Source organism: Xiphophorus hellerii, chromosome 24 (assembly GCF_003331165.1).
Source record: "Xiphophorus hellerii strain 12219 chromosome 24, Xiphophorus_hellerii-4.1, whole genome shotgun sequence".
In the NCBI taxonomy this organism is placed as follows: domain Eukaryota; kingdom Metazoa; phylum Chordata; class Actinopteri; order Cyprinodontiformes; family Poeciliidae; genus Xiphophorus; species Xiphophorus hellerii.
In genome coordinates, this window is record NC_045695.1 from 16,298,578 (window position 1) to 16,326,146 (window position 27,569).

The 27,569-nt window shown below is 44.5% G+C and overlaps 3 protein-coding genes across 7 annotated transcripts; 2 read left to right on the top strand and 1 right to left on the bottom strand.

Annotated features, from left to right (window-relative positions):
• The first annotated feature begins 17 nt into the window (after positions 1-17).
• fbxo3 (F-box protein 3) lies at positions 18-4,053 on the top strand. The gene is made up of 12 exons (XM_032556296.1): positions 18-164; positions 1,175-1,264; positions 1,358-1,521; positions 1,591-1,705; positions 1,774-1,978; positions 2,059-2,104; positions 2,171-2,255; positions 2,597-2,719; positions 2,803-2,918; positions 2,990-3,097; positions 3,176-3,258; positions 3,355-4,053. Exons 1-12 carry the CDS (start codon positions 73-75, stop codon positions 3,484-3,486), a joined length of 1,359 nt encoding a protein of 452 aa, XP_032412187.1. The 5' UTR covers positions 18-72; the 3' UTR covers positions 3,487-4,053.
• On the bottom strand, positions 3,801-6,237 carry LOC116715685 (chromosome alignment-maintaining phosphoprotein 1-like). The gene is made up of 3 exons (XM_032556298.1): positions 6,060-6,237; positions 4,749-5,693; positions 3,801-4,667 (listed from the first exon to the last, which is right to left on the bottom strand). The coding sequence occupies exons 2-3, from the start codon at positions 5,686-5,688 to the stop codon at positions 4,306-4,308; spliced, it is 1,302 nt and encodes a 433-aa protein (XP_032412189.1). The 5' UTR covers positions 5,689-5,693; positions 6,060-6,237; the 3' UTR covers positions 3,801-4,305.
• nhsl1a (NHS-like 1a) lies at positions 5,597-27,450 on the top strand. 5 transcript variants are annotated; one of them, XM_032556128.1, is made up of 8 exons: positions 5,597-5,714; positions 16,993-17,103; positions 17,655-17,785; positions 18,448-18,655; positions 19,283-19,770; positions 19,855-23,833; positions 24,470-24,557; positions 25,111-27,450. In XM_032556128.1, exons 1-8 carry the CDS (start codon positions 5,675-5,677, stop codon positions 25,721-25,723), a joined length of 5,658 nt encoding a protein of 1,885 aa, XP_032412019.1. In that variant the 5' UTR covers positions 5,597-5,674; the 3' UTR covers positions 25,724-27,450. The 5 variants fall into 5 exon arrangements, with proteins under 5 accessions (XP_032412019.1, XP_032412021.1, XP_032412022.1 ...); XM_032556130.1 differs by lacking the exon at positions 5,597-5,714 and adding an exon at positions 7,070-7,120; XM_032556131.1 differs by lacking the exon at positions 5,597-5,714 and adding an exon at positions 13,050-15,147 and having other exon boundaries at positions 24,651-25,282.
• The last annotated feature ends 119 nt before the right edge of the window (positions 27,451-27,569 follow it).

Below are 27,569 nucleotides of genomic sequence, written 5' to 3' on the forward strand. Positions count from 1 at the left end.
GGCCTCCTTAATCCTCCTCCCGGCAGGGGGCGCTACAGCAGCGCTGCTTCCAGCCAGATCTCCTGCTAAACAATGGCAGCCTCCTCGGAGTTGCAGCTGGACCAGCTCCCCTCGGACCCGCTGCTCCACGTCCTGTCCTACCTGAGCTTCAGAGACCTGGTCCAGTAGGTATCAGCATCAAGCAGACCGGAAGCGATAAGCGGACGTTGTTTTCTAGCTACAGCATGCTAGCGGCTAACAGCGGCTAGTTAACACTCCAACTAGCTGCTGTTTTTGTTTTGATTTCTACGAAAACACGGTGCATAAAATTACTGTCAGCTGATCATAGCTTTTGGGTGTAGATTGAAAACTAAACTGAAAGCGTTCATGCCCGGCAGAGACGAAGAAACGACTTTCAAAGAAAAGATAAAGATCTTGTTTACAGTTAGCTTCCTGCTAACAGCTGTAGCTTCTGTGTTTGGAGGAAAAGTGATGAATAAAACACTCCTGGGACGATGCAGGTTGTTGAACAGCATGTCAGAGAATATATAAAGTAAACAAGAAATGCACAATTCACTGTTATGTACCTGCTAACAGCTGATCAACACGCAGAACTTCATTAACAGGAAGTAAACAAACCACCACCTGAACATGGTCAGAAACTTTATCAGCCTCATTAAACCTGTTATTTTCTTATGTTGCTAAAAAGCAGCTGAAGTCCAATTGGCTGTTTCTGTTAAAGTAGAGGTCTTCTACCTTCATCTAGTAAAAATATGCAATTTATTCCTGTGAATTTGTGGTTTTGTTTAAACATTAAAGTTAATGTATTAGTTGGTTTGATCTAATCAGGGTTTAATTTTTATGTGTCTGTATTTATGCCTTTTTCTTTTAAACTCCTTGTTCTTTTATGTTATTAAGATACATTTTAAAATGTTTTATATTGTGATTATGTAAATGTTGATTTCTCAGTGATAAATAACTTAGTATTTTGTAATCATTTCATTTTTAAAGAATTAATCAGATTGAGATTAATCTTATAAGACAGGTCGCCAGCCCATCGCAGACCTCCAGACTCATAACATTTTATATTTACCATGATGGAACTGTTAATATTACTAATAAGTGAGGACCTGTAAGTTGTATTTTTTCAGACTTGGATAACCCCGCCCTCTTTTGGTCTCTTTTGCTGTTGCAGCTGCAGCTACGTCAGCAGGAGGCTCAGTGATCTGTCCAAACACAACCCACTGTGGAAGCGTCACTGCTGCAAACACTGGCTGCTGACAGAGTAGGTCCACCTTCACTTCCTTCAGAACCAGTTTCACCCAACAGGAGCCTGAAGTGTGTGTGTGTGTGTGTGTGTGTGTGTGTGTGTGTGCAGTGTGGAGCGGCTGCAGCGCGGCCTCTCCTGGTACAGTCTCTTTAAGCTCTACTTTGCCGATCTGGGTCGCTACATCCGTTACTACGCCGAGCTGAAGAACGCCTGGGAGCAGCTCAAGAGCTTCCTGCAGCAGAGATGTCCGCGCATGATCGTTTCCCTCAAAGGTAACCCGACACGCCGCTACCCACAGCATGCTCCGCCCACCGCCGTGCTGATCGCTGTCTCTGTTGCAGACGGTGCCATGGAGGAGGAGCTAGACGACATCGAGGCTCAGATCGGCTGTAAGCTTCCAGACGATTACCGCTGCTCCTACCGGATCCACAACGGCCAGAAGCTGGTGATCCCAGGGTGGGTGTCCAGCCAGAGCCCGCGTCCCTCTGGTTGGCCCTCCCAGTCTAACCAGTGTGTGTCTCCAGGCTGATGGGCAGCATGTCCCTGTCCAACCACTACCGCTCCGAGGTGCTGCTGGACGTGGAGACGGCGGCCGGCGGCTTCCAGCACAGGAAGGGGATGCGGCGCTCGCTGCCGCTCACCTTCTGCTTCCATACCGGCCTCAGCCAGTATGTGGCGCTGGAGGACGCCGAGGGCCGCCGCCAGGGAGAGAGCTTCTACCCCTGCCCTGTCCGTACACTTCCTGTCTGCCTGTCCTTTCACAGTAAAGCGTAGAGATGATTCTGACCGGGTTTGGTTCTGTTTTCCAGGACCAAACGGCTCAGGACCCGTCGGCCATCGACATGTTCATCACAGGTCAGCGGTTCTCCGCTCTGGCTGGGAGGCGTCTGGACTTTGTTTACGTTCTCTTCCTGTCTGCAGGCTCCAGCTTCCTGGACTGGTTCAGCAGCTACGTCAACAACGTCGTCACAGGAGAGTTTCCCATCATCAAAGAGCAGATCTTCAGGTGAGTCTGTGATCTATTCATCTATAAACACTTAAATCATTAATAACTGTTATTATGAATTAATTAAGGGTGAGAAGGAGAATATATGCTAAAAAATATATTTGTAAATACTCATTGTTCTTACAAGGTAGTTTGAAATGTTTAGTATAAAAACTCCACTTAAAATATAGGTGAACAAAGTTTGCTTCTCACTCTTAATTAATGGATAATAAACAATTATTAATTATTTATTTAGAAATTAATTAATGACACTAATGAACTATTTATTAGCCTCATTGTAAAACAGAAGATGTCACTAGTTGTTCTGGTAGAAAGTGGACCCGTCTCTGTTGGGTCTGCAGGTATTCTCATGAGAAGGGCTGCGTCGCCACCACCGGCGACATCTCCGTCTCCGTCTCTACCTCCTTCCTGCCGGAGCTGTCCTCCATCCACCCGCCACACTTCTTCTTCACGTACCGCATCAGGTAGCGCCACCGCAGCTCCACAGATCTGGGCCGGGTTCTGATGGGGTTCTAACGGGTCGACCCGTCTGTCTGTCTGTCTGCAGGATAGAAATGTCCAGAACCGCCTCGCCGGACGCAGCGTGTCAGCTGGACAGCCGCTACTGGAGGATCACCACCTCCGACGGAAACGTGGAGGAGGTTGCGGGTCCGGGCGTTGTCGGTAAGCCCCGCCCTCCTGCTGTGCTCTGATTGGTCCAGCTGTGGCGCTGAGTGTGTCCTGTGTGTGTGCAGGGGAGTTCCCGGTCATGACGCCTGGCAAGGTGCACGAGTACGCCAGCTGCACCACCTTCTCTACACCGTCAGAGTTCATGGAGGGTCACTACACCTTCCACAGACTAGGTGGCGCTCTGCTGCTCCTCACACACACACACACACAGTGTGTTGGGATGATTGGTCTGATGTCTCTCTGTCTTCCAGCCAATAAGGAAGAGGTTTTCCAGGTGGCCATCCCTCGTTTCCACATGGTTTGTCCTCCCTACAGAGAGCCGGAGTCTCCATCTGTAAGACACATTGTCCCCCGTCCCCCCTTCTGTCTCCTCTTCCTTTAGTCTGGACCACCTGACACTCTTCTTCTCTGCTTTTATTTCTGTGAACAGAAAGCTTCGACCAGCCACACGGATCCCTACAGCGACGATGAAGACGATGGTGACAGCAGAGGAAGGTTTGGTGCTCTGAGAGGCATCAACATGTCCAGCCTGGACAGCTCGCGGTGTCCCAAGTTCACCTGAGACACCGCTAACGCTAACGGCCGCTAACGCTAACGGCCGCAGAGCCATGAACTGAATCACTTGAACTTCCAGTTGCCAAACTGCATCCGAGTAGGACAAGCTCTCTTCTTCTGTTGTAGTTTTTCTGATTGACCAGATTTAGGTTGAAGAAGAAGAAACGAGGTTTTTCATCTCATGTAACAAACCAATCAAAACATTCCTCAACCTGCCAGGCAGCAGCCAGGGAAGCTAACCTCTTCAGGTGTTTCCTGTTGTTTAGAGAACGGGTTTAATCTGCCATCTAGTGGATAAACCTGGGATTACAGCTTCATTTGTTTTTTTCTGAGATGTTTGATTTGTTACATAAAAAGAGTAAAAAGTTAAAAAACTTCAGTAGAAGTCACATTTTCAGGTGAGAATCTGGGTCAGGACAGATTAAATTGGTGATTTTGATCTCTGTGATGATTTTGACGATCGTTTGGGTTGGAGTGTTGCTGCTGTCTAGAAATCGTTCTGCTTCTGTTTTGGGTGAATGCAGATTCTGAGTTTTTATGTTTGGGTTCAATAAAACAGATTGTGTGAATCTGAGTCCTGCTGTGACCTTACAGTTTAGATGTTTCTCTACTAATGTCTAGTTTTCTTTGTGTTGGATTGCTGAAGGTTTTCTCTCTTCAACAGTTTTTCTTTAGGCGTTTTGCAGGATTTTAGTTTATTCTGCTGCTTCTGTTTATTTCTTCTACATTTGACTTCAAATGTTTCTACATTTTTCACCAGAAACATTCAGCTCACATCACTCACAGAGTTTTTATAGAAAATGGAGATGTTTCTAGTTTATTAATGTTAGTCATCATCCTCCTCCTCCAGCTCTTCCTCCTCCATCCTCCTCCCCAGGCTCCTGCGCCTCCTCATCCCTCTGGTCTCCTTCCTCTCCTCCAGCTCCGGCTCCTTCGTTTCCTCCTCTTCCTCCTCCTCCCCCGGCAGCTCCTCCTCCTCGCGGGCGCTACAGCGGCTGCAGTGCCTCCTGAAGCCGCCCAGGACCTCGGAGCGGAACCAGCAGAAGGGGCAGGCGTAGCGGCCGGGCCGGTGGGCGGTGCGGGCGTGTTGCTGCAGCCGGCTGGGCAGGAAGAAGCTCTGGGGGCAGGAGCTGCAGCGGTACGGCCGCTCCACCTCGTGGTGGCGCTCTATGTGGGTCAGAACGAAGCCTGCAGGAAAGGGAGAGGATGAGACGACTCGGTTCTGATCCAGAGGCTGAAACATCTGGAAAAACATCCAACCTGGCTAACCTTTCAGTTTGCTCTTCCAGTTGCAGACGAGGCAGACGAAGCGGTGGGAGACGGAGCCCACCCACCGCGCCGCCACCTCCATCTCCTCCTTCATCAGCTCCTCGCTCATCCCGGCGCCGTCCTCCTCCTCGGCTCGGCCCGTCTGCAGCTGCCGGCTCTTGGCCAGGGCGTGGCTGGCGTAACTCTTGGGGATCTCGTGTTTGCGAACGATGTGGCTGACGGAGACGGAGCGCTGCCTGTGGCTCCAACCGCAGATCTTACAGTGGAACAGAACGCCGTCGAATGTCAGAACGTACTGCTTCTCTTCCTCGCCGGCCTTCCCCTCACACTGCTCCTCCTCCTTACTCTTCCTCTTCCCCTCTTCCTCCTCGTTCTTCCTCTTCCGCTCCTCCTTCTCCTCCTCTTTCTTCTTTATCTCCTCTTCCTCCTCACTCTTCATCTTTCCCTCCTCTTTCTCACCCTGCTTCCTTTCAGCAGCTGCTTTCTCTCCATCTTCATCTTCACACTTCTTTTTATTTTCAGGGCTGTCCTCCTCCTCTTCATCACTGCTCCTCTTTCTTTTCGGACCCTCCAGCTTTTCTTCATCCTTCCCTCCTTCCACCTCCTCTGCTTCCTGTCCCTCCTCCGCTCCTCCTCCTCCTCCTCCCTCTTCCTCCTTCTCCACCATGCAGTGCCGGGCGATGATGTGTTTGTACAGCTTGCTGAAGTCCTTACAGGTGTGGAAGCATTCAGAGCAGTGGAAGAGCCTTGCGCTGCTCTGGTACATCAGGATGTTGCCAAGGCGACCCACGGCCACGTCATCCAGGCACGTGGGGTGTGACGCGGCCAGGTGGGCCAGCTGCTGGGCGTGGCTCTTGGACAGGTGGCCGCAGTGAGAGCACCTGAGGTGGGCAGCCACCCCGCCGCCCGCCTCGCCCCGGGTGTGGATGAAGACGGACATGGTTGCTAGGAAACACCAGCAGAGAGGTATTATAACCACAAACTTCAATATTTAAGCAGAAATGACCAACACAGTTAAATTAAAATCATTATTAGTATAAAATTCATTCATTCATAAGTAGTTGGTTTTGTTTTCAATCAGTGAGCACATTAAAGTAGCCTCAGTCCATATATGGTTCTTCCTGTACGTTAAAAGAACTGATTTAATCATTTTGTAGCTGAATTAACTCCTTTTTTATGGTTTATGTTTATTTTTCCATTAAATGAATCCCGGTGATGTGACTACAGTGTAATAATGGTACAGCACCAACGGAGCTAAGCTAACATGCTAACAGCCTTAAAACCATCCTTTTAAACACGGTTGTTACCCACCTCTCCGCGCTGCTGCCTCTATTTGACTGCGTTGGACCAGTGAAACCAGTATAGAGGACTAGTTGTCACTGGTTTGAAGTCAAATGTCTGTTGTAACCCACCGAGGGTTACCTGATGCACTGCTGTATTTACTTCCTGCGCAGCCAATCACAGAACAGAACCCAAACATCGCGAGATCTCCAACGTCTTCTTCTCCTATAAGGTTTATTGGCAGCTTACAATCTTGGTATATTACCGCCACCAACTGGACGGAGGTCTAACCACAAGTTTAACGTTTCTTATCTTCAATACCGTTATTTAATAAAATATAGTTAATAACTTAATTAAATTTTCTCGGCTAACTTTGTGTCCTTTAAATGCTTTATAAGTGCTTTAATTACACATGTATGTATCTGGGTTTTACTTCTACATTACTACTTTAGTTTATTACCTAATATTATTAGCTTTTTATATCTTTGTGTAACATGAGTGTGAGAATGTCGTATGAACATTTTCCATAAAATTAATTAATCTAAAACCATTTAAATTAAATAATTTTCAATAAAATTATTAAACTTGGAGAATTCTCCACTTTTCGCTGAGAATAGATTAAATATCTATTTCTTTCAGTCAAACTCAGATGAATAGAAAACAAGATGCCAAAAGCATAAAACTATTTTTAATTGGAAACAACAAATATTAAAATAATAAAAGCAGTTTGTCTGCAGCAGGATTTGAGTTTTATTTGTGTGTTTTAGTCAGATAAAAAGTTTGCAGCTGGAAACAGATTGTAAAGAATCCAACATTATTTGGAGTTTAGATATGATCATAAAACAAATTAATCTATTATTTTAAAGACACAGTTTGTTTCTATTTCTGTAAACTTTCTTTGTGTCGTTTCTGTTTTTGTTTTGCACAAACCGACAGCGAGCTGCTACTAAATGGAGGCTTTTATTGTGGAGGGATGGAGGAGGAGAGAGAGCCAGAGGGAGGACTTGTGTTTTCATTCTGTCTTTACTTGGATTCACACACACACACACACACACACACACGGAGTGAGGTGAACATGCTCTGCTTTAAAGGTGAGACTTCAGTGTGTTTTGTTCTCTTTCTGACTGCGCAGCGCTGCGGCTAATGGAGGCAACAAAGTGCTGCTGCAGCGCTTTGAACTGCCGTTGCTATGGTTACCGCCATGATGCTCCTCAGAGTCGCGTCGGTTCTGGTGGCGGTCGGTCTGTGGGTTCTTCTCTTTGCTGCGTGTCAGCCGCCGCTGTGTGTGTTTGTGTGTTTAATGAGCGCCGGCCTGTCGAGGCAGGCCGAAATATCCCATTCAGCTTCACACACACACACACACACACACACACACACACACACACACACACACACACACACACACACACACACAGACACACACACACACACACACACACAGAGCAGCTGCAGCTGCACAGGCAGAATCAACCTGGTTCTGCTGTAACTTTAGTCTGTTGGAGATTTTTGCCTGGTCTTCTGTTCGTCTTTCTGATCTTAGTTTCTTCTCCAGAATCTGTTTTTGTTTCTGTCTTTTCCTCATTTTTTTATTTTCCTCTCCAGTTCCTGACAGCATTTTATCCTCTTGACAAGCATAACTTTTCATCTTTGGTTCTCATGTATGAAGTTTTCTGCTTTTTCTGTTTCCTGCACTGCAAAAACACAAAATCCTACAAAGTATTTTGGTCCAGTTTCTATTTCAGATACTTATAGGAGTTTGATTTAGGTAAATATTTCTTTAATATTAATGAAAAAGTTCTAGTTTCACTGGTAGATTATTTTACTTATAGGAAAGTGTCTTATAAGTGAATATTTTGTGCTAATTTGAGTTATTTTGTATATTTTCATTCTCTAATGGCAGCTGATCATTTAGTTCATCTTTAATGCAATAATTTCTGCATCTACATTAAATGAAAGTTATAGAGGAACTTCGCTGCACAAATGGATCCAATTCATATCCAGTAATATGGGAAAGTAAACAATAGAGATGGAGAAATTGGTAAATGACATCGCTAACTTTAATTGGAAATGAAAACAGAGAATAAACTCAGTTTGTCTGTAATATCTCTGTCTAAACTGGATTCAGTTAAACAGGGTCAGGAAAACTTTCTATGGAGGAAAAATCAGGTCAAAAACTGAAGGAAAGTTTTTTCTATCTCAGCATTTTGAGTTTAGCTAAAACTGAAATCCATGTTTCTGCCTGGAACTTCCTGGAAGTTTTTGGTGAAGAGGTCAAAGAAAAGCAAAGTTTCTAGTTAACTTAGCGCAAATTTGTTTCTTTTAGTTTCTGCAACAAGAAAACTGTGGCACCAAATGTGGATCCAGTTACAGGAATCAGCCTTTATTCAATCAGTTGAGTTTATTTGTACAGTTCAGCAACATGGCAGCTCAAAGTGCTTTATATCATAAAAACATAAAAATAAAAAGTCATGAAAACAGCATATTGTCCCGTTAAAGTCCATCTTCCTGTTGACTGCAGGACGTTTTACTGTAATTTCCTGTTTTTAATCAGCTTATCATTGAAGTCATGACTGAGTGGAAACGGACTCAGCTGTAATAAAGCAGAAAAACAGAGTCTGACTTCCAGAAACTGGATTATCCTGTCAGTATGAGAGCAGACAGAACCGGCTAATGGACGGAGTCGAGTTCCTGTTGGTCAGACGATCCAATCAGCCAATAATCAAACCAATCAACTCGTCTGTCTCTCTGTTTGGTTTCTGTTCTGCTGCGTTCGGCTCTGGGATGATTTAACGTTCGCCTGGAGGAGAATCTTTCACCTCTGCTGCTCCACTTGTTTACTCGTCAGTGTCATTAAAAAAATCACCTCACAGATCCTCAGTTTTCACTTTCAGGTTTAATCCTGATGGAATCTCACGCAACAGCAAGTTCAGCGTTTGTCTTTGTGCTGTTTTTACACGTCTGAGGAAGTTTTTTCTGGAGGTTTCTGCTCATATTTGCTGCTTTTTGAGCTGCAGAGTTGAAGCTTTTCTGTATTTGTGACGGTAAACTGAGCCTTTCTGGCTAAATAAGTCAATAAAAAACGGATTTTTATTGGTAAACATCCAGTAGTTTTGCTTCTTGTTCCTGTGTTTATCTATTATTGATGAAACATGATGAGAAAGTTCAGTTTCCAGTAGCAGTCAGTGTTGCAGGACGCCTCAGACTGATGGTATCATGCTAACATGCTAACAGATCAGCATTTGTTCCACATTAGCATCCTGATGACATCATCAGCTGCTGATCCACATCCTTTGCTTTTGCTGTTTGGTTGTTTATAGGAAGATGCTGCAGTAGGGGATATGATGTGTAGACAGGGGTGTGAATACTTTTCTATGTCTTTATTTATATATATTGTTTCTGCTTTAGTTGAATTATTTTGTTGCTACTGTAAAAACTAAACTTACTTTAGTTTTTTTAGTTCAATAACTGTTTGACTAAACGGCTGATGGATGTTTTCAGGGTCTATTTTCAGCGGAGGATTAATCCATGTTTGAACTCGTCCTCCTGTCAGACGTTGTGTTGATGCTCTTCTTTCCTCCAGAGGAAAGCGGCTGCATGTCAGCGGCTCTAAGCTGCAGCTCACCTGGCTGATGCCGCCTTCTGGTTTGTGGAGGGTCAGAAATGAGGTGGGAACATGTGGAGGTGGAAACCTGTTGACTCTGGCCATCTGCAGACCTGGATAATCCCTGTTAGCAGATTAAACCTCCAGAGCGCAGGCAGAGCGGAGGAGACGAAGGTTTGGGATGTTTGGTTTGTTCTGTGAAGGAATGAGAAGAAGCTGCAGAGTTTCACTCTAAATCTGGACGATTTTTGGTTGTTTTTTTATCTGGAAACGTCGTCAGACATCTTGGAAATGTTTCTTTTAATCTGAAAAAACAAATTTATTTTCACTGTCGTGGGAAAGACTTCGATGAACTTTCTGGATTTACTCTGAAGAATCTCCTTTGGCCCATTTTCAGCTTCAACTGCTGAGATTAAAAGGTTGCTTCATGCAGGACGACTGATTATTATCCTCTGCAAGATTAAAAGAGTTAAAGGCTTTTAATTTGAAATGCTACAGTTTTACATTTGATGTTTTTCTTCCACTTAAGTGGGAGAAATAAAAGTCTTTCTCCTGTTTTTGGAAACATTATTTCATGTGTTGCTAAGCTAACAGTGGATCTAGTTTGGTGCTGATATCATGAATCAGGGCTCGTTCACCATCTAGCCAATCAGACAGGATGATTTCTTACGTTGACTGTCTGGGCGGCGAGGGGGCGGGGCCTGGAACGTCGTCACACTGCTGGAACAGGGGACCCGACGAAGAGCGCGATGAGCTTCTTCCACGCAAGATGGCCGCCCTGCAGCCAAAAACGGAGGGCAGCCTGAGGCGGCGCCTGCTCAGCGCCAAGATCTACCAGCAGCAGAGCGCCATGTTGGGGCTGAACGCCAGGCCGGCGTCGCCTTCAGGTGACAGGAAGCCCCTCCCACCTCACCTTCAGGGAAACCCCTGGCACCTCCCACCGCGGCAGCATGTTCACCCTTCCCTCCCACTGGAGGCTCATGGGAAACTCTTCTTCTCCCCTGAGTCATGTGGGAAGAGTCAGACCTCGCCCCTGCAGGTGCCGCGCCCCTCTTGCCCCATCCTCAGCCATCGGCGCCGGACCAGTTCCTGCCCCCCGTCCCCAGAGCCCCGCCCCGGCTATGCCCTTCCTGCCCCCAACCTGTTGAGCGTAACAAACCCTCCAAAGGAACCAGAGGTGCCACCGCAGTACCGCTACCAGCCCACCAAGAGAGGCAAGACCAGATTTCTTTGGTTCCGACGTCGCCAGGGGAACGGCTCAAAGCAGGAAGCCTTGTCAACCACACCGCTTCTCCAGAAAGGTACGACTCTCAGCCTGGACAATGTTCTCATTTCACACCAGTTAGAGGAACCAGTATACTCCCATAAAACATTCACTACTTATTCTGGTTTCAGTTCATTGGATGCGACTACTTCTGCTAGTTTTGGTTATCAGGATCGAGTATCGATGGTCTGAATCGTTCTGTCCCTTATCCAGTGTGAAGTTGTCCCAGTTTGGTCCCAACCAGCAAACCTTTTGGTCTTGGTTTGGTTCTGGATGTCCCTTTGGGTTTGGGTCTGATCTCGGGATCGTCTCATGACAGTACCTCACTTACCTACTTCAGTGGGAAATCAGAATTTTGAAAGCTTGAAATTTTATTTTAAAGTTTGCTACATTGTCATGATTTCAGCAACGGTCTTGAAAACGGTCTCACACTGGTTTGGTCTTGGTCTCAGATCAGTTGCTGCCTTCCTCAAAGTCTTGGTCTGTGGCCAACTGGTCTTGACCACCAGTACCTGTCCGACCTCTTTTTCCCTCGGTGTTTGGATCCTTTTGTAGAAGATAACTTCATACTGAACCTCTGTTTGGTCAGTTTAACTCATCCTGAAACATTTGGTATAAACTCACCAAACGTCTTGATCCAAACTTGTGGCAGCTGGTCTGACCTGAATCTGTTTGGTCTTCACAATGACCCAATGAAGATTCAGTTAAACTCCAATAAAGAAACGTTGTGATTGTCTTCTACAAAGTACTTTTAACTTTGACCTTTTTTCCCCTGTTTGTTCCCATTGATTCTTTTCTTTTGGGTAGACATCTGTTGGCTCACTGAGAGACACTTTGGGCTGCTTTTCCCACCTGACAGTTTGGTAGACTCCGTTCTATTGGGACCAAAACTGCAACATTTGTTCATCTCCAGCTGCTGTGGTTCTTTTTCTCTCTGCTCTGAATCAAACCAACCAAACCCCTTGAGCAACCTGTTCCCCTCCTCACCTGTGGGGGCGCTGCACCAAGAACCACTGAAGGAAACGACATGAAAACCTCTGAGCACAACTTCCTCCTGGAAACAAAAATGGAGGCATAAGATTTCAGTGGTTGTAGGATTTTCTCTCTTGACCACCAGCCATTTCTCCTGCTAGTGCGTTTGCTTTGGTTGTATTTACCCAGAATGCCCTGCGCTGTAGCATGTTTCCTGCTTTTGGAGCGGTTTGCTGTTCCCTTGTTCACATATTGAACCACACAGAGTTCACTTCAAGCGAACGATTACCTATTCTCACCTCCCTCTGAACTGGTGAGAATTCAGCCTTAAAACTCTCATTAAACCAGAGTCTAGAGCTAGAGTAGAAGGAACACTAGCTGCAGTTCTTACAGTTCAGGAAATGAAGTTTCCATTTTCTGTTATTCAAACTGTTTCAAAGCCATGAATATTTGATGCTGAGCAGATCGAGGTTCTTTAAATGAGGATTATCTGGGTTTTCCTCCGTTTGGCCCCTTTTACTTTTCTGTGTCTCAGCAGGAATCTCTGCTGCATTATTGATCACATGATCAGTGTTGACACTAAACTGCATCAAGTCTGCTGAAGGCTGGATCCTGAAATGTGTTTGGGTCAGAACCTGTAGCTCTGTGAACATTTCTCTCTCTCTCATCGTCTGATCAATAATGCGTCACAGATCCTGTTCTTCTCAGATAACTCGTAGCACAACCAGCTGCCTGTGTTTCTCCTAATGACCTCCTCTGTGTGTAATCTGCTCTGTGTGTATTTGTGTGCCTGGATTAGCAGCAGCTCCATATGCTAAGCTAAAGGCTAATTCCTGTTCCAGCAGATGAGCGGCCCGTATGGCTGCAGCAGCTGCTGCCTGGCAGCTTCACCTCCTTGTTTTTCCGTCAGCCATGTTGACACTGGAAAAAAGTCGTTTCTCCCTAAAATCTCACTGCTGTCGTATTTTTCTACTTTTGCATCATTTCTTGCAGAATTGATCCAATTAAACCACATTATGGATTTTAGAGCTTGAGCAGCTGCTTAACCGTTTTGTCTTTGTGTTAATAGTCACTCTGACACAGGAAACTAAATTTGTAATCACAATAAAAATCATTACCAACATGATTTTTTACACAGGAAAATGTAAAGTAAAACACAAAGTATTTTTGTTTTAATAAAAGGTGAAACCAAGAGACTTTTACTGAAAAGTCAACTTTTCTGCACCCAAATCAGCTTTTATTCTTTCATAAACTTGGCTAAATATAGCAAACGTTGTGAAACAAAGTGACCTAAATCCTGTTCTTATTACTGAAAATAAATTTATTCAATCGAGCCCAAAAAAACAAACAAAATAAAACTAGATACTTTCCTTTTAATACAGCAACAAGCTAAATCTGCTACAGTGTATTAGAGTCATTGTAGGAGGAAAACAAAGTACTAAATTTTTGCATAAAAACTCTTTTAAAATTTTGAGAGCAATTCCAGAAATTTTCTTCCAAAAACTTGATTAATCTCTAAATTTACTCCTTTTTTCTGTCTGATGCACCATCATAAAAAATCCCTTTCAAGTTTTAGATTTATAATAAATACCAATCTACGTTTTTTGCTTAATTATAGGTTGTAGTTTTGTTTTTTTGAATCTTTTGAATCTACAACTTTGGCCACATGAGCAAAAGTTTGATCATTATTTCTTCCTGCTGCGTGTTAAGAGGGATCCCATCGTTTTAGTAGAACGTTGGAACCGCTCCCATCTAAAATCTGATTTATCCAACATGTTTATTGACCATTTTAATATTTTACATGTGAACCAAACATAATTCTGTCACTTTCAGCATCTTTAAGAAGCTTAGGAATATAAATAATAGATTTTTCTTTATTTCCTGACGTTCTGACGGTTCTGATTGAGCCTCTTGCTACTAAATATAGCAGTGAGATAATTTGACCTACTTGGTGTCTAATTATTGAAACTAATTACAACAGAGGGGAGATGGAGATGAACAGACAGGGAGGCCGTCAGCCTTGAACACTGTAATTAGCTGCTCCACATTGTCGACACATTTACCAACTGGAACTGTCCCAGTTTGGCACTGGTGATGGAGGTGAACCCAATTAACCACTAAAACTAATTATGGAGGACGGAGCTGAAGGACGGGTCAGCTGCTGGTCCAACACTCAGAGTCTAAAGTTTTTATTTCAGAACCTTAAAGTCCAGTTTGGATCTGCTTCACCATCAGCTGAACAGGAAACACTAAACCATTTAGAGGTAAATATTTCTCCTCTTCAGAGACTTGGACTGGAAAACGTTACACCAAGACCAAGAGGTTTCTTTAAAGATTATAAAAACTCTTATTGGATCCATTTTAATCATCTGTAATCTACAAAGTCTGTGGAGAAACTGGACACGTTTCAGCTTTTACCACCTTGAAGCCTGGAGTAACATCAATACTGCGAATAAAACATGATGACAGACCAAAGGAGATGAAGAGATACAATATAATATCAAAAAGATGGAAGCAAAAACATTATGAAGGACAAAACAACGAGGAAAAACAAAGAGTGAACAACAGGGAAATAAAAAGGAGACGTCAACCTCCTGAACTAAACTAGAAAATGTTGCATTAAATATTTGATAGAATCTACATATCCCCAATAAACATGTTGAGACTTGGACTGAAAAAGGCATTAAAGCAACACAAACCCTCCAAACATCCAGCTGCTCTAAGATCTGCAGAGTGACAGAATAAAACATGAAGGATTCATAAAATGAGACATAATGAGGCCTTTTATCTCTCAGCTGATGCAGAACTCGGCTCATTATTTTCTGGGTTTCTGCGGACGGATTGTCCAGAACACAGAGAATAAAAGATAAAACGTTTCACAAACACACACTTCCCCTTCATCTTCAAAGCAACACGTTCCTGCAGCGGCTGCAGGTAACCTTCATCACCTGGTGACTCCTGAAGGGCGCAGCAGCGCTGGCGTCCTGCCAGCGTGGCAGGTGTGTGTGTGTGTGTGTGTGTGTGTGTGTGTGGAAGTGAGGGAGGGAGAAAGAGGCTGGGGGCGAACGAGAGAGGGAGAGAGAGAGGAGTGGGAGGAGAGCGGCGTCGCAGCGAGCGGAGCTGCATTACTGCAGCCGCAGGAGTGTGTGTGAGTGTGTGTGTGAGGCTGCGTGGCGTCGTCATGGTTCTGATCGGAGCGGCCATCAAATCCGTCCTCAGATTCCTGACCAGGACCACAGGTAGGAGACGCAGCCGTGACGATGAGGAGGAGCAGAAACTGGGTCAGTCAGGATCAATAGATATCAGTTATGGATCTATGAAGATGACCTCATATCATCCTGGTCTGTGATTGGCTGTCGGGTTTTTACATCGGACCAAACATAGTTGAGGTCGGCAGTTTGATCTGTGTTCAGATTTCTTTGTCTTATGAACTGAGAGAGACTGACAGTAGAGGTGATTGATTGATTAATTGATCGATCGGTTTATTGGTTCGTTCTCCTCATCCTCAGTGACTCCAACCAGAACTTCACTTTTTATGTTCGTATGTTTGGAAACATTTCATCTGTGGAGGTTCTGCTGTGCTGGGAGAACTGGACCCTCAGGAGATGTTCTGGACAGAACCAGAGCTTTTAATGGTTCCCAGTAGAAACAAGAGGCGATTGATCCATGATCACCCAATATTTTAACATTTTAATCGGTAATAACTATATAGACACTTTATTAAATTCTGGACCAACCTTCTTACATGGATCCTAAAAAATCCTGAACCTCGACTTGGTAAAATGACTTTAATGTTTTAAAATGTTTGTTTTCTCGCTAAAGTTTCTCATAAAATGCAGCAGAACTTCTGCTCTTGTGTTTTGAGGATCTAAAATGTCAGTAAATCCAAACTAGATTTATGATAAACGATTAAAATCAAAAATATTTTATTCATCTCAAAGTGAAATTAAACAGAGCAGCTCCAACAATCTGCAACCTTGATCCGAGTTTTACAAAACACAGATAAATCGTCGCATTTTGAGCACAACAGTTATTGATCTGTAATAAATAAATGTCCTAATCCTGTTGAGGCGCCATGATGGCTGAAAGTGAGATTCTGGAGTTTTGACTGATTTTCTCAAGTTGTTTTGGTTTTTTCTTGTTCAAGTTGAGATCATTTATCTGTGTAAATATCATTCCTACTTGGGTCTCATTATTAGCACTGATGTGTTTATTGATTTGATCAAATAGCATAAATTTACGCCAAATAATTTATTACTGTGTCTTAAGCATAATTTATGATTACCAGTGTTTTTCACACATGCTAAGCTACGTGACTGATGGGCATTTTCATTTCTCCATAATGTGATATTTGATTTGATCTTTCTAATCTTACTTACTTACAAAGTATATAAATGTTAATCTTCTCTACTTGTAAAAATCTTTTGCTGAAAACTCATGAATTCACCGAGTCCTGGCGCCGTTTCTCCTTCGCCGTTCGTTCCTCATCAGGACGATCAAATTAAAAGTTTAGTTTTTATCCTGGTTTTTACAGTGAAATCAAATAAATAAAACTGTCCAGCTGCACAGGAGTGAATGTGATCATCATGGCGGAGAGGACCGCTTTCTGAAAGCGTGACATCAGGTGTCAAAGGTCAATACTTGGTTTTGCAGAGTCAGACTTATTGTGTCGTCTCCAGATGAACAGAAACATTTTCTGGACTGAATGCAGAAGTCGGTTTGTTGTGTTTATGGACCATAAATCTTGTTTTACACGCGTTTGATTATTCAGTATTTGTCTTCAGTCCTGATTGAGTTTATTCATGTTGCAAATAAAACCAAAATGTTTCAGGATGTCACATCCTGTCACCATTTAAATGGTCGTCTGTTTTTATGTGCCAGAGTTCTGGCTCCGATTTACAGAAAACTGAGAGTTGAATGGGACATCTGTCCACACATCTGTCCACTGAATCCCCCTGAAAGTCAGACGGCCTTTCCTTCAAATTAAAAGCCCCTGAAGCTGAAAACCAGGGTCACCTTGACGGCTGCTGAGAGCTGCAACTCGGTGTGAGAGGAAATCTGCTGAAACGAGATTAAACACAGAAAGCCTCTCACTGATTATTCTGTCTTTGTCTTTGTCTCTGCAGCAGGGGACAGGGACAGCAAATGGTCCGTTCACTACAGTACCCAGAAGCCTCCGCAGGGTCTGCGCTTCATTCCTGGGAAACGGCGGTCGGGCAGCGCTGATGACCTGCGAGGTGAGATGAATACTGAGGTAGTCTGACCAGATGGAGAGGAGAGACGAGAAAAAGGACAAAGAGACAAAACTACAGACTGTTGGTTGAAGATAAGGGAGTTTCTGTCTCACAGTTTAGAGCAGAAGGATTTATAAAACCATTAAATATGTATTAAAATCAACTAAAGTCAAACTAAAACAGAGACTGACCTTCAGAAAGTCTGGAGCATCACTGACCACTTTAACAGGTTTAGCCTTTCTGCTTTGAATTAAAATAAAATGTTTTTTCTGCTTTACAGTCCAGAGGAATAAATTGATCGGTTTTAGTTTTCTCTCCCCTGAAGCTTCAGATTTTATGATCTTTAAATGAAAAGGTATTGAGCTGCAGACATGTGAGAGAAGAAATGAGTGTTGCAGTTGGACTGCAGTGGCGCTCTGCTGCAGCACTGCTCTGCTGCAGACTGCATCGCAGCTGCAGCAGCTGCAGCAGCTGCAGCACTGCTCCTCTTCACAGCCAGCAGTGGCAGATCTACCTGCTGATTGGCTCTTCCTTTTCTTTCTGTCTGTCCACAGCTTACAACGGGCTGACTCAGCATGACCGCTTCAAGCCCCGCCCACCAAGCCCCACCTTTGCTCCATTGTGTGGTCTGGACCAATCAGAGGGCGGCGCTCACAGAGGCTGGCGGAGCAGAGGCAGAGCGATGGTGAGATGGTGACTCATGAATATTAATGAGGCTGAAACGACCGCAGGGGAACGGCGGCCTAATGACTCATGAAGCGATGACTACACACTGCAGATTATAATCCTGCAGGGATTATTTCATATGAAGCCTCATAAACAGAAACACATCCATTAATTATTCATCCAGACTTCAGGCCCGGTTCTGCAGCCAACAGGATTCTGTTATCAGTTACACATCTTGACTCATTCTGGTTCTGCTTTCACATTATTTCATTTTAAAGGTTTGAAATTCTGATTTAACCCTTAATTTACTCTGCAGCTATGAAGATGTTTGACTTCTGCTGCCACCTGCTGGTCAAACTCAGGCATTGCCACTATTCTTCCACCATCATGCTGCATCCAGAAAACTCTAATCGTTTGTTTTGTCCTCTTTCTCTCACTCATCTCTTCCTCTCAGAGGTCCAGAGTCTTGGACTTTTTCTCTCAGTCTTGTTTTTCAGTTTGTTTCAAGTTTTCATTTTGGAGGAGAAAGGTAAACAGAGACCAAACTTCCTAAAGTTAGTTTAGATAGTCTCCTGTACCTTTAGCTCCCTGTAGTCGACATTTAAACCCTGAAGCAGAAAACTGGATTTAAACTGTTCCTAGTTGATCTTGGGTTTAAATTAATCCTTGTTTTTTTTTCAGTCTTCAGCGTCTTCAGATGAAGATGAGAAGTTCTTCCTCCCCAACACGCGACCCATGACCCCACTGGTCCTGAATCCCATCAGTCTCACTTCCAGCTGGGATGATGGATCCGACACGGAGCCTCTTCAGCGCCTTCCAACGCCGGAGGAGAAGATGAGGCAGCAGGCGGAGGCCGTCGCCGCTGATATAGTTCCCATCAACGTAACGGGTACAGAGACCAGAACCTGGCAGTACCGTTGAATTAGCAACTGGTTCAGATCATACGCCACTTCAGCTTCACTTTTGAACATTAAGTAGGAAAAAATACATTTGTTTTAGCTAATACCACAATTTATTTACCTTTAACTCGTTTCTTAATTCCTCAATCCAACCAAAGACTTTAGTTTGTTTATTACCACATAAAAGTTATTATCAAGCTTGGAGACATGGAGACACCAGGACAAACAACCATGAGGCAACCAGGTTGCAAGGCAACAGTCCTAACAATTGTGCAACCCTTTAATGTGACAAAGTCGTTTTATTTATTAAGTCGAATCATTTATTTCTTAGACCAAAGTGAAGATGAAGTTGGAATGAGAACTGTAAAATAATTTTTCAAAAGTTTATCCCAAAAAGATTCTGGGATCTTCAACCAAAGTAAAGATTTTTTATTCCTAAACCAAACCAGTTATTCTTGAGTCCTAAAAGCAACAAGTAGTCCATCATCTTAAAGAAGCAGCTGTCCTGTAATAGTTTGATTTATTCAGAGTAACAAAGTATTCTGATTTGTTTGTAATCTGTTGCCTAAACTCCAAAGATGGAGTAATTTGTAATTTGTTGTTTATTTGCCTTTAAGGTGAGAGTTTTGACCGACAGGCCAGTTTTCGGAGAACAATCTCTAATGGCGACTCATTAAATCGAAGACCTCATAAACTGAGCCGCCGTAAAACCGTTTCTGCGATATCAGACGATGTCATCCCCAAGCCTTCGGCTCCAGTGAATCTGCCTGGCCAGTACTCAACAGTGGGTCGACTTCCTTCCTCATCCTCCTCCTCACATCAGCAAAAGAGCATGGAGGAGGCGATGGAGGAGAGTGAAAGGGGCAGAAAGGAGGGACCGTCTACCTCCAGGAGAATCAGAGCCCCAAAGGGTGAAGTCATGTCCAGCCTCATGGCCTCCCTCACCTCCTCACCAAATGTTGGCAAACAGCCCAACTCCTGTCACTCGTCTTCCTCTGAGATCGACAGCCTCCCCCGTATTCCCACCAACTCCTCTCTGAGCTTGGAGGTCAGCTTTAACAGCACCACCTACAGGACACTCAGTGCTTCCTCATCTTACAGCCAGGTCAGTCCAAGGAAAAGTAGTGCCACACTCAATTAACCACAGCCAAGTTAAAGATTGTCTCTTTTCTTGTCGTTTTCTCTGCAGTCGCAGGATCAGCAAGGTTTCCCAAGTGATTTCCAGCCATTGTTGCCCTACGACTCCAATGCCAGAGTCATACCCCAGTCTCCTTCTTCCTCATCGTCTTGTTTTCCTTCTTCTCCTGTCAACTCCTGCATCTCTGACACCCCCAGCCAATTGCAATCGGAGTGGTCTTATCCCAGTGATGGGCCTTTAAATGTCGGCTCCTCTCACTACCTCTCCTCTTCAAGCATCGCTGATTCTGTGTCTCAGTTTAGTTGCCATGCTCTGGCTGATCAGACCATGACCCAGGAAAATACCCAGAACTTCTCTGATGGTGACTCCTGTAGCGGGGAAAGCTGGAGCTACAGACCTCTTTCCCCTGCCTCCAGCATCCACAGCGGTTTCACTCAGGACACAAGATGTGTCTCTGAAGAAGGCTGGAACTGTGAACCCCTTCTTTCTTCTGGTCGCTCCACCCCTCTCTGCATTGACAACACCTCCCTTTGTTCAGAGAAGATGTCTTCATCTCCCTTGCTGAACCGGGAGAAAAGGAAGTCCAGCACTTCAGCGTTCTACTCTCGCTCTATGACACGCAGCATCTCCCTACGCAAGTCCAAGCGCCCACCTCCCCCACCGCTGCGCTCCGACTCTTTGAGGCGTCGGCCAGGTCGCAGCAAAGCCTCTCGTTCAACAACCAGCCCACGTCCTGACCGGAGCCCCCGTGTGGATCGCAGCAGCTTGCATACGCCTAAATCATCTCCTCAAACCTTCCCTGACCCCTGGGTGCCCCGGAGTAATGCAAAACGCCGTCAGAGTGGTCTGAACTGCGGGACAGTCACAACCTTTGAGCCTTTAAGTCCAAACTCCCAAAAGGCAACTACCACTGACTCCGACCCTTCCAGTGCCAACCCAATGAGCCCCAAACACTGCCAAGCGCTTAACCCTGGATATCCAAGTTCAGAGGATAAAGACCTGAAACTCTCTCTCAACCATCAACCTGACTCCTCTGTTGCTGGGCTTCAGCGCCTTGCCTCTCCATCCAGTGGTTACTCCAGCCAGTCCAACACTCCCAGTCCTGGAACTCCAGTCTCTTCCCCCCAGAATCCTTCCTCTCCTCTTACAGCAAGCCCAGGAGCATTTTCCCTTCCTCCAACCTCCCTTTTCTTTACTTCATGCTCTTCAACCTCACCATTTTCCCCCACAGCCTCTTCCCTCCCCAGGACCAGGTCTCGAGGAAAAGAGAAGCCAAGGCCTCCAGTGCCACAGAGGAAGTCATCACTTCTCTCTTCCTCATTTTCCTCCTCCTCCTCTCTCTCCTCCTACACCTCATCTGACTCCTTAGCCAGGCAATCACTTCTCACTGGAATACCTCCTCCTCCACCTCCTCCTCCTCCTCCTCCACTTCCACAGTCCACTCCCCCTGCTTCCAAGTTCTGCCCTCCAACTCCTGATCTTCCTCCTCCTCCTCCTCCTCCTCCTCCACTCCCACAGTCCACCTTTCCAGTCCCTGAGTTTTGCCTTCATGCTTCTTGCCTTCCACATTCTCCTCCTCCTCCTCCTCCACCTCCTCTTCCACAGTCTTCTCCTACAATCCCTGGATTCTGCCTCCCTGTATCTCCAGCTATCACTTCTATCCCTCCACCTCCTGTACAGTCTTCCTCTTCTTCTCCTCCTTCACCACTTAAAACTCCTTCAAAGCCTGAATTTTGCTTCCATGTTCCTCCGTCTCTTACCAAGCCTCCTCCATTTCCTAATGGTCTCCCAGCTCTATCTCTACCTCCTCCTCCTCCTCTACCTATCCCGACCCGGCCTCCTCCTCCTCCCTACTCCTATGCTGTGAGGCAGACTTTGCATCACTCTCTGACCTCCACAGTACCATCCCACTTTGATCCTTCATCACTCTGCCAACCTTCTCAACCATCTTTTGAATTATCTGACACAGCTGACTCTCCTCCTCTGCCACCTTCACCTCCATCTCCTGCTCTTCCTGAACCTTCCTCCTTTTCTTTTCTTCCATCAAGTTTGGGCACATCTCCAAGGCCCCACTCTCATCTGATCACCGCTCAAGCATTGCAGCGTGTCAAGCTCCGCTCGGTCAAAAATCAGGCAGTACTGCAAACCGAACATGACCCAACTGACAGCCAACTTCACCGTGAAGTTAGAGCTAACAGAAGCCAAAGGGAAAAGACTCAACAGGACTGTGATGTGTTAAATGAGTCATTTCTTAAATGTCTGGCCAATGCTGATGCAGAGGTGTCTGGAGCAAAACAAGCTACCTGGAACACAAATCCATTAATAGTCAGTACTGAAGTAAAACAGTCAGAGCTTTATTGCAAAGACCCAATAAAAAGTGAGAGCAGGATTTCCACTGCAGAGTCAGGCGAAGCAAAGATTCAAAGACAACACGGCAGCTCAGTTAGTCAGAAAGACCATGACGTTAAGTTTAGCAAAGAAATCACACAAAATGTCCGAGTCAATGGGCAACAGAATAAAGATTCTGACATGTGTCCCCCTGTGGCGAGTGTAAATGTCTCCAGTCCTGACAGTCCGTGGGTAAAAATGTGTCCTGATGATGATGACACATATTGTATGAATAATAATATCCAGAATCCTCCATTAGAGCAACTTTCCTCAGAAGCAGACTTTGCAAAGCATATAAAATGTTTGGGAGAAAAGACGACCAACGTAACAGAAAAGATAAACGAATATGAAAAAAATGAAAAGAATAAATCAGAAATACAAAATAAGACTGATGTGAAAAACAATAATACGGATCTTCGGTCAAGCAACCCAAGGAAGTTGTACTCCCCAGAGAAACCTGTTCCCCCTAAGAAGCCTGATCTGGGCATTCTGGGTCCCTTGACATCCCCAAAGCCTAGAAGAGGGCCAGGAGGGCCCAATAGCCCTGGGCGTATCACAGAGTCCTCTCCTAGACGTAACGCTTCAGATTCCTTTAACACACAGACCTATACATGTTCAACTAGCAACATGCCATTGCCAAAGCACTTGACAGTCAACTCTGACAATTCAGAAATACCAGGATGCTTGATGAACTCAAGAAACTCACCTGCCAGTTCTCCTCAAAGGCAGAAGCCACAGATTTTCCACAAGAAGTCAGATCCTTCGTTGACCTCTCCCAAAACAGCAAAACCAGCTTTTGCATCCAAACACACTGGAGAGAAACTCAACGGGACTTCAGCAACCAGTGATACTTTAGAAACTCAGACCACAATGGAAACCAGAAGCACCTTAGAAACTACAGCTGGTAATACTTACAACAAATCCTGCAGCTCATCACAAATGGTCGATGCCTATGAGACCCATCACTCTTCAGGGTCCCCATTAATGGGGATGGGCCCCTCAGGAGCCCGTAAAACCACTTCTACCTGGACAGAGGCAATTCAACCTGGGGTGGCTGAGCCTGGTTTTGGTAGGATCATTGGGACAAGGCAGCAGGATGAGGAGATTACCAACCACAGGAGGTTTATGAAGTCCTCACTTGCTGAAGATGAGGAAGAGGAGGAGGAGGAAGATAGACTGGAAGAGAAGGAGAGGAAGAAAACAGTCATGATGATGATGATGACATCATCCAACAAAAAAGGTAAATCCAGGAGGGTGAGGAAGAGGCGGCCAGGCCGACATTTGTTGATGATGTCCCAAAAAATGGAGCCCTCTCCCTCATCGTCATCGTCATCTTCCTCCTCTTCTTCATCATCATCTTCATCATCATCAGAAGATGAACCAGATGTGATAAAAGAAAGGATCAGCAGGCGAAGGAAATTCAAAGTGTGCAACCAAGAGACGAGTGACTCTGAAAGCTCGTACACTCTGATTGGTCAGAGCAGGATTTCCCTCAGCAGTTTGCTGTCAACTGAGAGCCTGCAGGGGGAGCTATCACTGCCAGACCTCCTGATCAAAGAACCAGATGAAGAGGAGGAACCAGGAAAGGAAGAGCCCCAGCAGAAAGATGATGAGGCCAAGGAGGCCAGCAGGTCTTCAGATGGTGAGTTGCAGACATTTTGGTTACAGTGACGACGAGGCAATGGTGGATTCTTCAGGTTGTTCTCATCAGAGCCTTGAGAAGTTGAACTTTTCAGATACAGTAGAAGTAATGAATTTATAGAATTATGACCAACTTCCAAGGTTGACAGGACATAATATTGGATGTGTGTACTTTCTTAGTTTTGCACTGTAGGACTAGTATAATCTAAAACAGCAGCAGTGGAGTCATACAGTAAGAGTACATTCTTAGTAGTGACCCTAAAATCAGTCATCATAATTGGGTTCCTGTCATCATCCAGTGACAGGTTTAGCAAACTGCTTTAGTCTTCAGGTTTTCAGTGTCCATGAACCAAGTGGCAGAGAGCCTGTAGTCATTTATCAACTTGTCCTGTTTGGACATGTGGATTTATCAAAAACGTTTGTATAGGATCCCATGATCAACTCAACCTGGAAGCTCTTCAGTTGCCCTCACTGTTAAAATGAACTGAAAATCTGTCATTTGTTGTGTCTAAATGTTCTAGTTTTGAAGTTTTTTCTTAAATGATACACTGTTGGAAAACTTGGAGATCAACTGGTTGTTCTTATCAAGTCTATTTTAGACTTAATGAAAGAGAATTGATAATAATTTGTTTTTCAGACGATGTGTTCGTCAACGTTTCGGCGGATCAGATGTTGATCTCTGGTCGTCCTCGAACTACAGAGGATCTGTTCACCATCATCCACAGGTAGTCTTCAGTTGATACTGAGTTCTGGTGTTCTAACAACCATCAATGCACATCCTCACATCTGCTTGATCCCTTCCTCTGCCTCTGGAGCAGTGCCGTATGGGAAGGCACCGCATGAACGTGTCGGTAACCAGGTTGCAGGTAAACCTTCGAACTGGGCAGTAAATATGTAGATGGTGCAGTTCCAAGTCCTGATTCCTGTAACCTAGCACCGTAAAGTGAAATCAACCCTTGTTACCTAAATATGTGCATCTATAACCTCTCTGCTTGGAGGTCCATCTGTCTCCTATCTTGTTTCCTTGCTGCTTTCATTCCCTCTGACCCTCTGACCCTCTGACCCTTACCCTCCAGTTAGGTTTCAACAGCTTTCCTCCCACAGACCTGTCCCTTTAAATCTGGTTGGCTGAAGCAGGTTAAACTCATTAAGAGGCACTTGATGTGATTTGGATGTTTGGTCCAGTCACAGCTGTGAAAAGTACTTGGCCAAATCAAAAACTTCTCAAACTGACCGGACCCAAGGCTCTAACTGGTGCTTCTTGTCTAATTTTTGCAGATCTAAGCGAAAGATGCTTGGAAGAAAAGACTTTGGAGAAGTCCCTCTGTCCTCCTCTTCGTCCTCCTCCTCTTCCCCTCTGGAGACTCCCACTGACCCCTGCCTGACCCGGGCAGCAGGGTTCAGGAACCCCAGGTCAGCCAGAAGTGAGAGTTTCAAGGCTCTCCTGCTGAGGAAGGGCAGTCGAGTCGAGGCGTCTTCCAGGATCTCGGCGGTGGAGCGACTTTGTGTCGGCCAGTTTCCGCCTCCTGCTGACCCTCAGAAGATGCCTCCTCCTCCCCTGACCTCTGACCCGTTGGATGATGGGAGGTCCAGCAGCTTTCTGTCTGTGAACGCCCCTCCTTTATCTCCCTGTGAGCTCTCCATGATGTTTGGCTGGAGGCGCCGGGATCTGATGCTGCTCACCTCTTCCTCGCCTGTCCTCGTCTTCTCCTCCTCTCACATGCGACCTCGCTCCCTCACTCCCCCCTGCTCCAGCAGCCGACGGTTCGCCGGACGCTGCCGCCTCTTCGCCGCCCCCATGACCGCCATCTTGGAAGGGGAAGATGAGGAGGAAGATGGGGAGATTTTAGTTGGAAGAGAATCCAGTCTGAACATGGTTGAGGCTTCTTAACTGACACGTTTACAGACAAAAGCAGCTCTGAAATGTGTGGATCTACCTGGACTGACTTCGGCTTAGCTGATTGGACCCAAGCTTCCCACATAAGCCTGGTTCCAGCCCTTATGGGTCCCCTCATGACCATGGACTGAATTCCTCCAGAACTTAAACTCATTAGCCATGTTTCCATTAAGTATTGCATTAGAAAATGTTGATGGAAACAGTAAAATTCTCCAATCCACTGGTGGAGCTGAGCCTTACCAGAGGCACCAAACCAGAAACATTTAAAGTCCATGCTAGCTAAAAGCCTCTACTTCCTGTTTATTACAGCCATGCGTAGCGTCGACCTGGTTGATGGAAACACATCAAACTTGCATCGTCTTTTTTGCGACATGTGAAAAGTTCACTCCAGATTCTCCTGACGTTGGACGGAAACAGCTAATGTTCAATTTCATTTCTTTACTGTCATTGATTGTTTTGCACTTTCTGGTGAACATTTTGTTTCCTGACAGGAGATTTTTCTAACTTTAACAAAATTCTGATTCATTTTTTCTCATAAAGTTTCTAGTTTTTTTTTTGTAATTATGATTGATAACTTAGTTATATTTGAAAACTTACCAGTAAAGCAGTGGCTAACTGACAGTTAGCTTGCAGGGTAGCGAGTGCAAAAGCTTCGCAGTATGACCATTTACTATTTAACACACTCAAAGCAATACTCTATATTTTACAAATGTAACTTTGCCTCTACAATCCTGTGAATTTGGTGTAAATGGTGAGAAACCCAGTTCTCAGTCGGACTCTTCTCTAGGAACTCTGTTTAAACGTTGGACTTTATCTACCTGATTTACTTTTTGATATCGTTTGCAGTTTCCACTGAAGTTAGTTTCACTTTTTCAGATTTTACTACTGGATGTTTCTCTTATCTAGTGATGATGTCACACTTTGAAATCCACAGTTTCATCTCCAGATGTGCAGTTTATCCATGAGATACCAGGTTCGCCAACATTACTCCTGAACTTTTCTTGTTTACAGTATAAAAGTACAAAGCTGCACAAAGTCAACAACAATCTTTAAATACCCATATTTAATAACCTGGAGTCAGGTAGAAATCCATTGACTGTAAAGTTTTTATTTCTCTACACTTGGAGACATAAATCATATTTACTATGAATGTTTAGTCTTTTTATACATCATCATGTTTCTAACAGTTACACTGAACTCCACTATAACTTTGTTTGGATTAGGAAAAAAACATATTTTTAAGTGAATTTAAGTGTTTCTGGTTTTATTTTTGTTTCTTACAGGTTGAGATATTTCTAAACCTGCTTTCCTCTGTTGTCAAGACGACTGAAATGAACGCGGTAATATTTGTTTTCTGTAAATAACTCTGGTTGGCTCTAATTTCTTATCTTGTTTTCATGTTTTTACCTGATTTCGTATTTGTAGCATCTCAATAAGTAAAAGTCTGTTTGACTCTCCAGAACTAGAGGAAGTGGAAAAAAGACATTTAATGGCTAAGAGGATGTTTACTGTTCAGTTTGAGGATCCGTTTGTTTCCTCAGTGTGAATGTAAAAGCAGGTCGGATGTAATAAATGTTAAATAATAAAACAGTTTAGAAAGGAAGAAGCACTGTGAAGTAAAATAAAGAGATGGGAACTGAATGTGTTTAGAAAGAAGAGTTTATATGTAAGAAGACATATTACTGAAGCAATAAAGAAAAAACTCTGGATTCGTCTCATCAGTCCTGTAGACTCTATTTTTTTAATCATTATGTTTTTCTTTTGCATGTATCTTCTGTGTTTCCCGTCCACTTCCATCCTATCTGCACTTATTCAAACTTTCTGTGCTTTGGGGTTTTAT

Bases quoted from the DNA above. Each gene is read 5' to 3' on its own strand.
- fbxo3 (XM_032556296.1), top strand. From the start codon at position 73: ATGGCAGCCTCCTCGGAGTTGCAGCTGGACCAGCTCCCCTCGGACCCG. The intron at 1,265-1,357 runs GTAGGTCCACCT...GTGTGTGTGCAG, and splicing joins AAACACTGGCTGCTGACAGA to TGTGGAGCGGCTGCAGCGCG. The intron at 1,979-2,058 runs GTCCGTACACTT...TCTGTTTTCCAG, and splicing joins AGAGCTTCTACCCCTGCCCT to GACCAAACGGCTCAGGACCC.
- LOC116715685 (XM_032556298.1), bottom strand. From the start codon at position 5,688: ATGTCCGTCTTCATCCACACCCGGGGCGAGGCGGGCGGCGGGGTGGCT. The intron at 4,668-4,748 runs GTTAGCCAGGTT...CCTTTCCTGCAG, and splicing joins CTGGAAGAGCAAACTGAAAG to GCTTCGTTCTGACCCACATA.
- nhsl1a (XM_032556126.1), top strand. From the start codon at position 15,048: ATGGTTCTGATCGGAGCGGCCATCAAATCCGTCCTCAGATTCCTGACC. The intron at 23,834-24,469 runs GTGAGTTGCAGA...TTTGTTTTTCAG, and splicing joins GGCCAGCAGGTCTTCAGATG to ACGATGTGTTCGTCAACGTT. The intron at 24,558-25,110 runs GTAGTCTTCAGT...TAATTTTTGCAG, and splicing joins CTGTTCACCATCATCCACAG to ATCTAAGCGAAAGATGCTTG.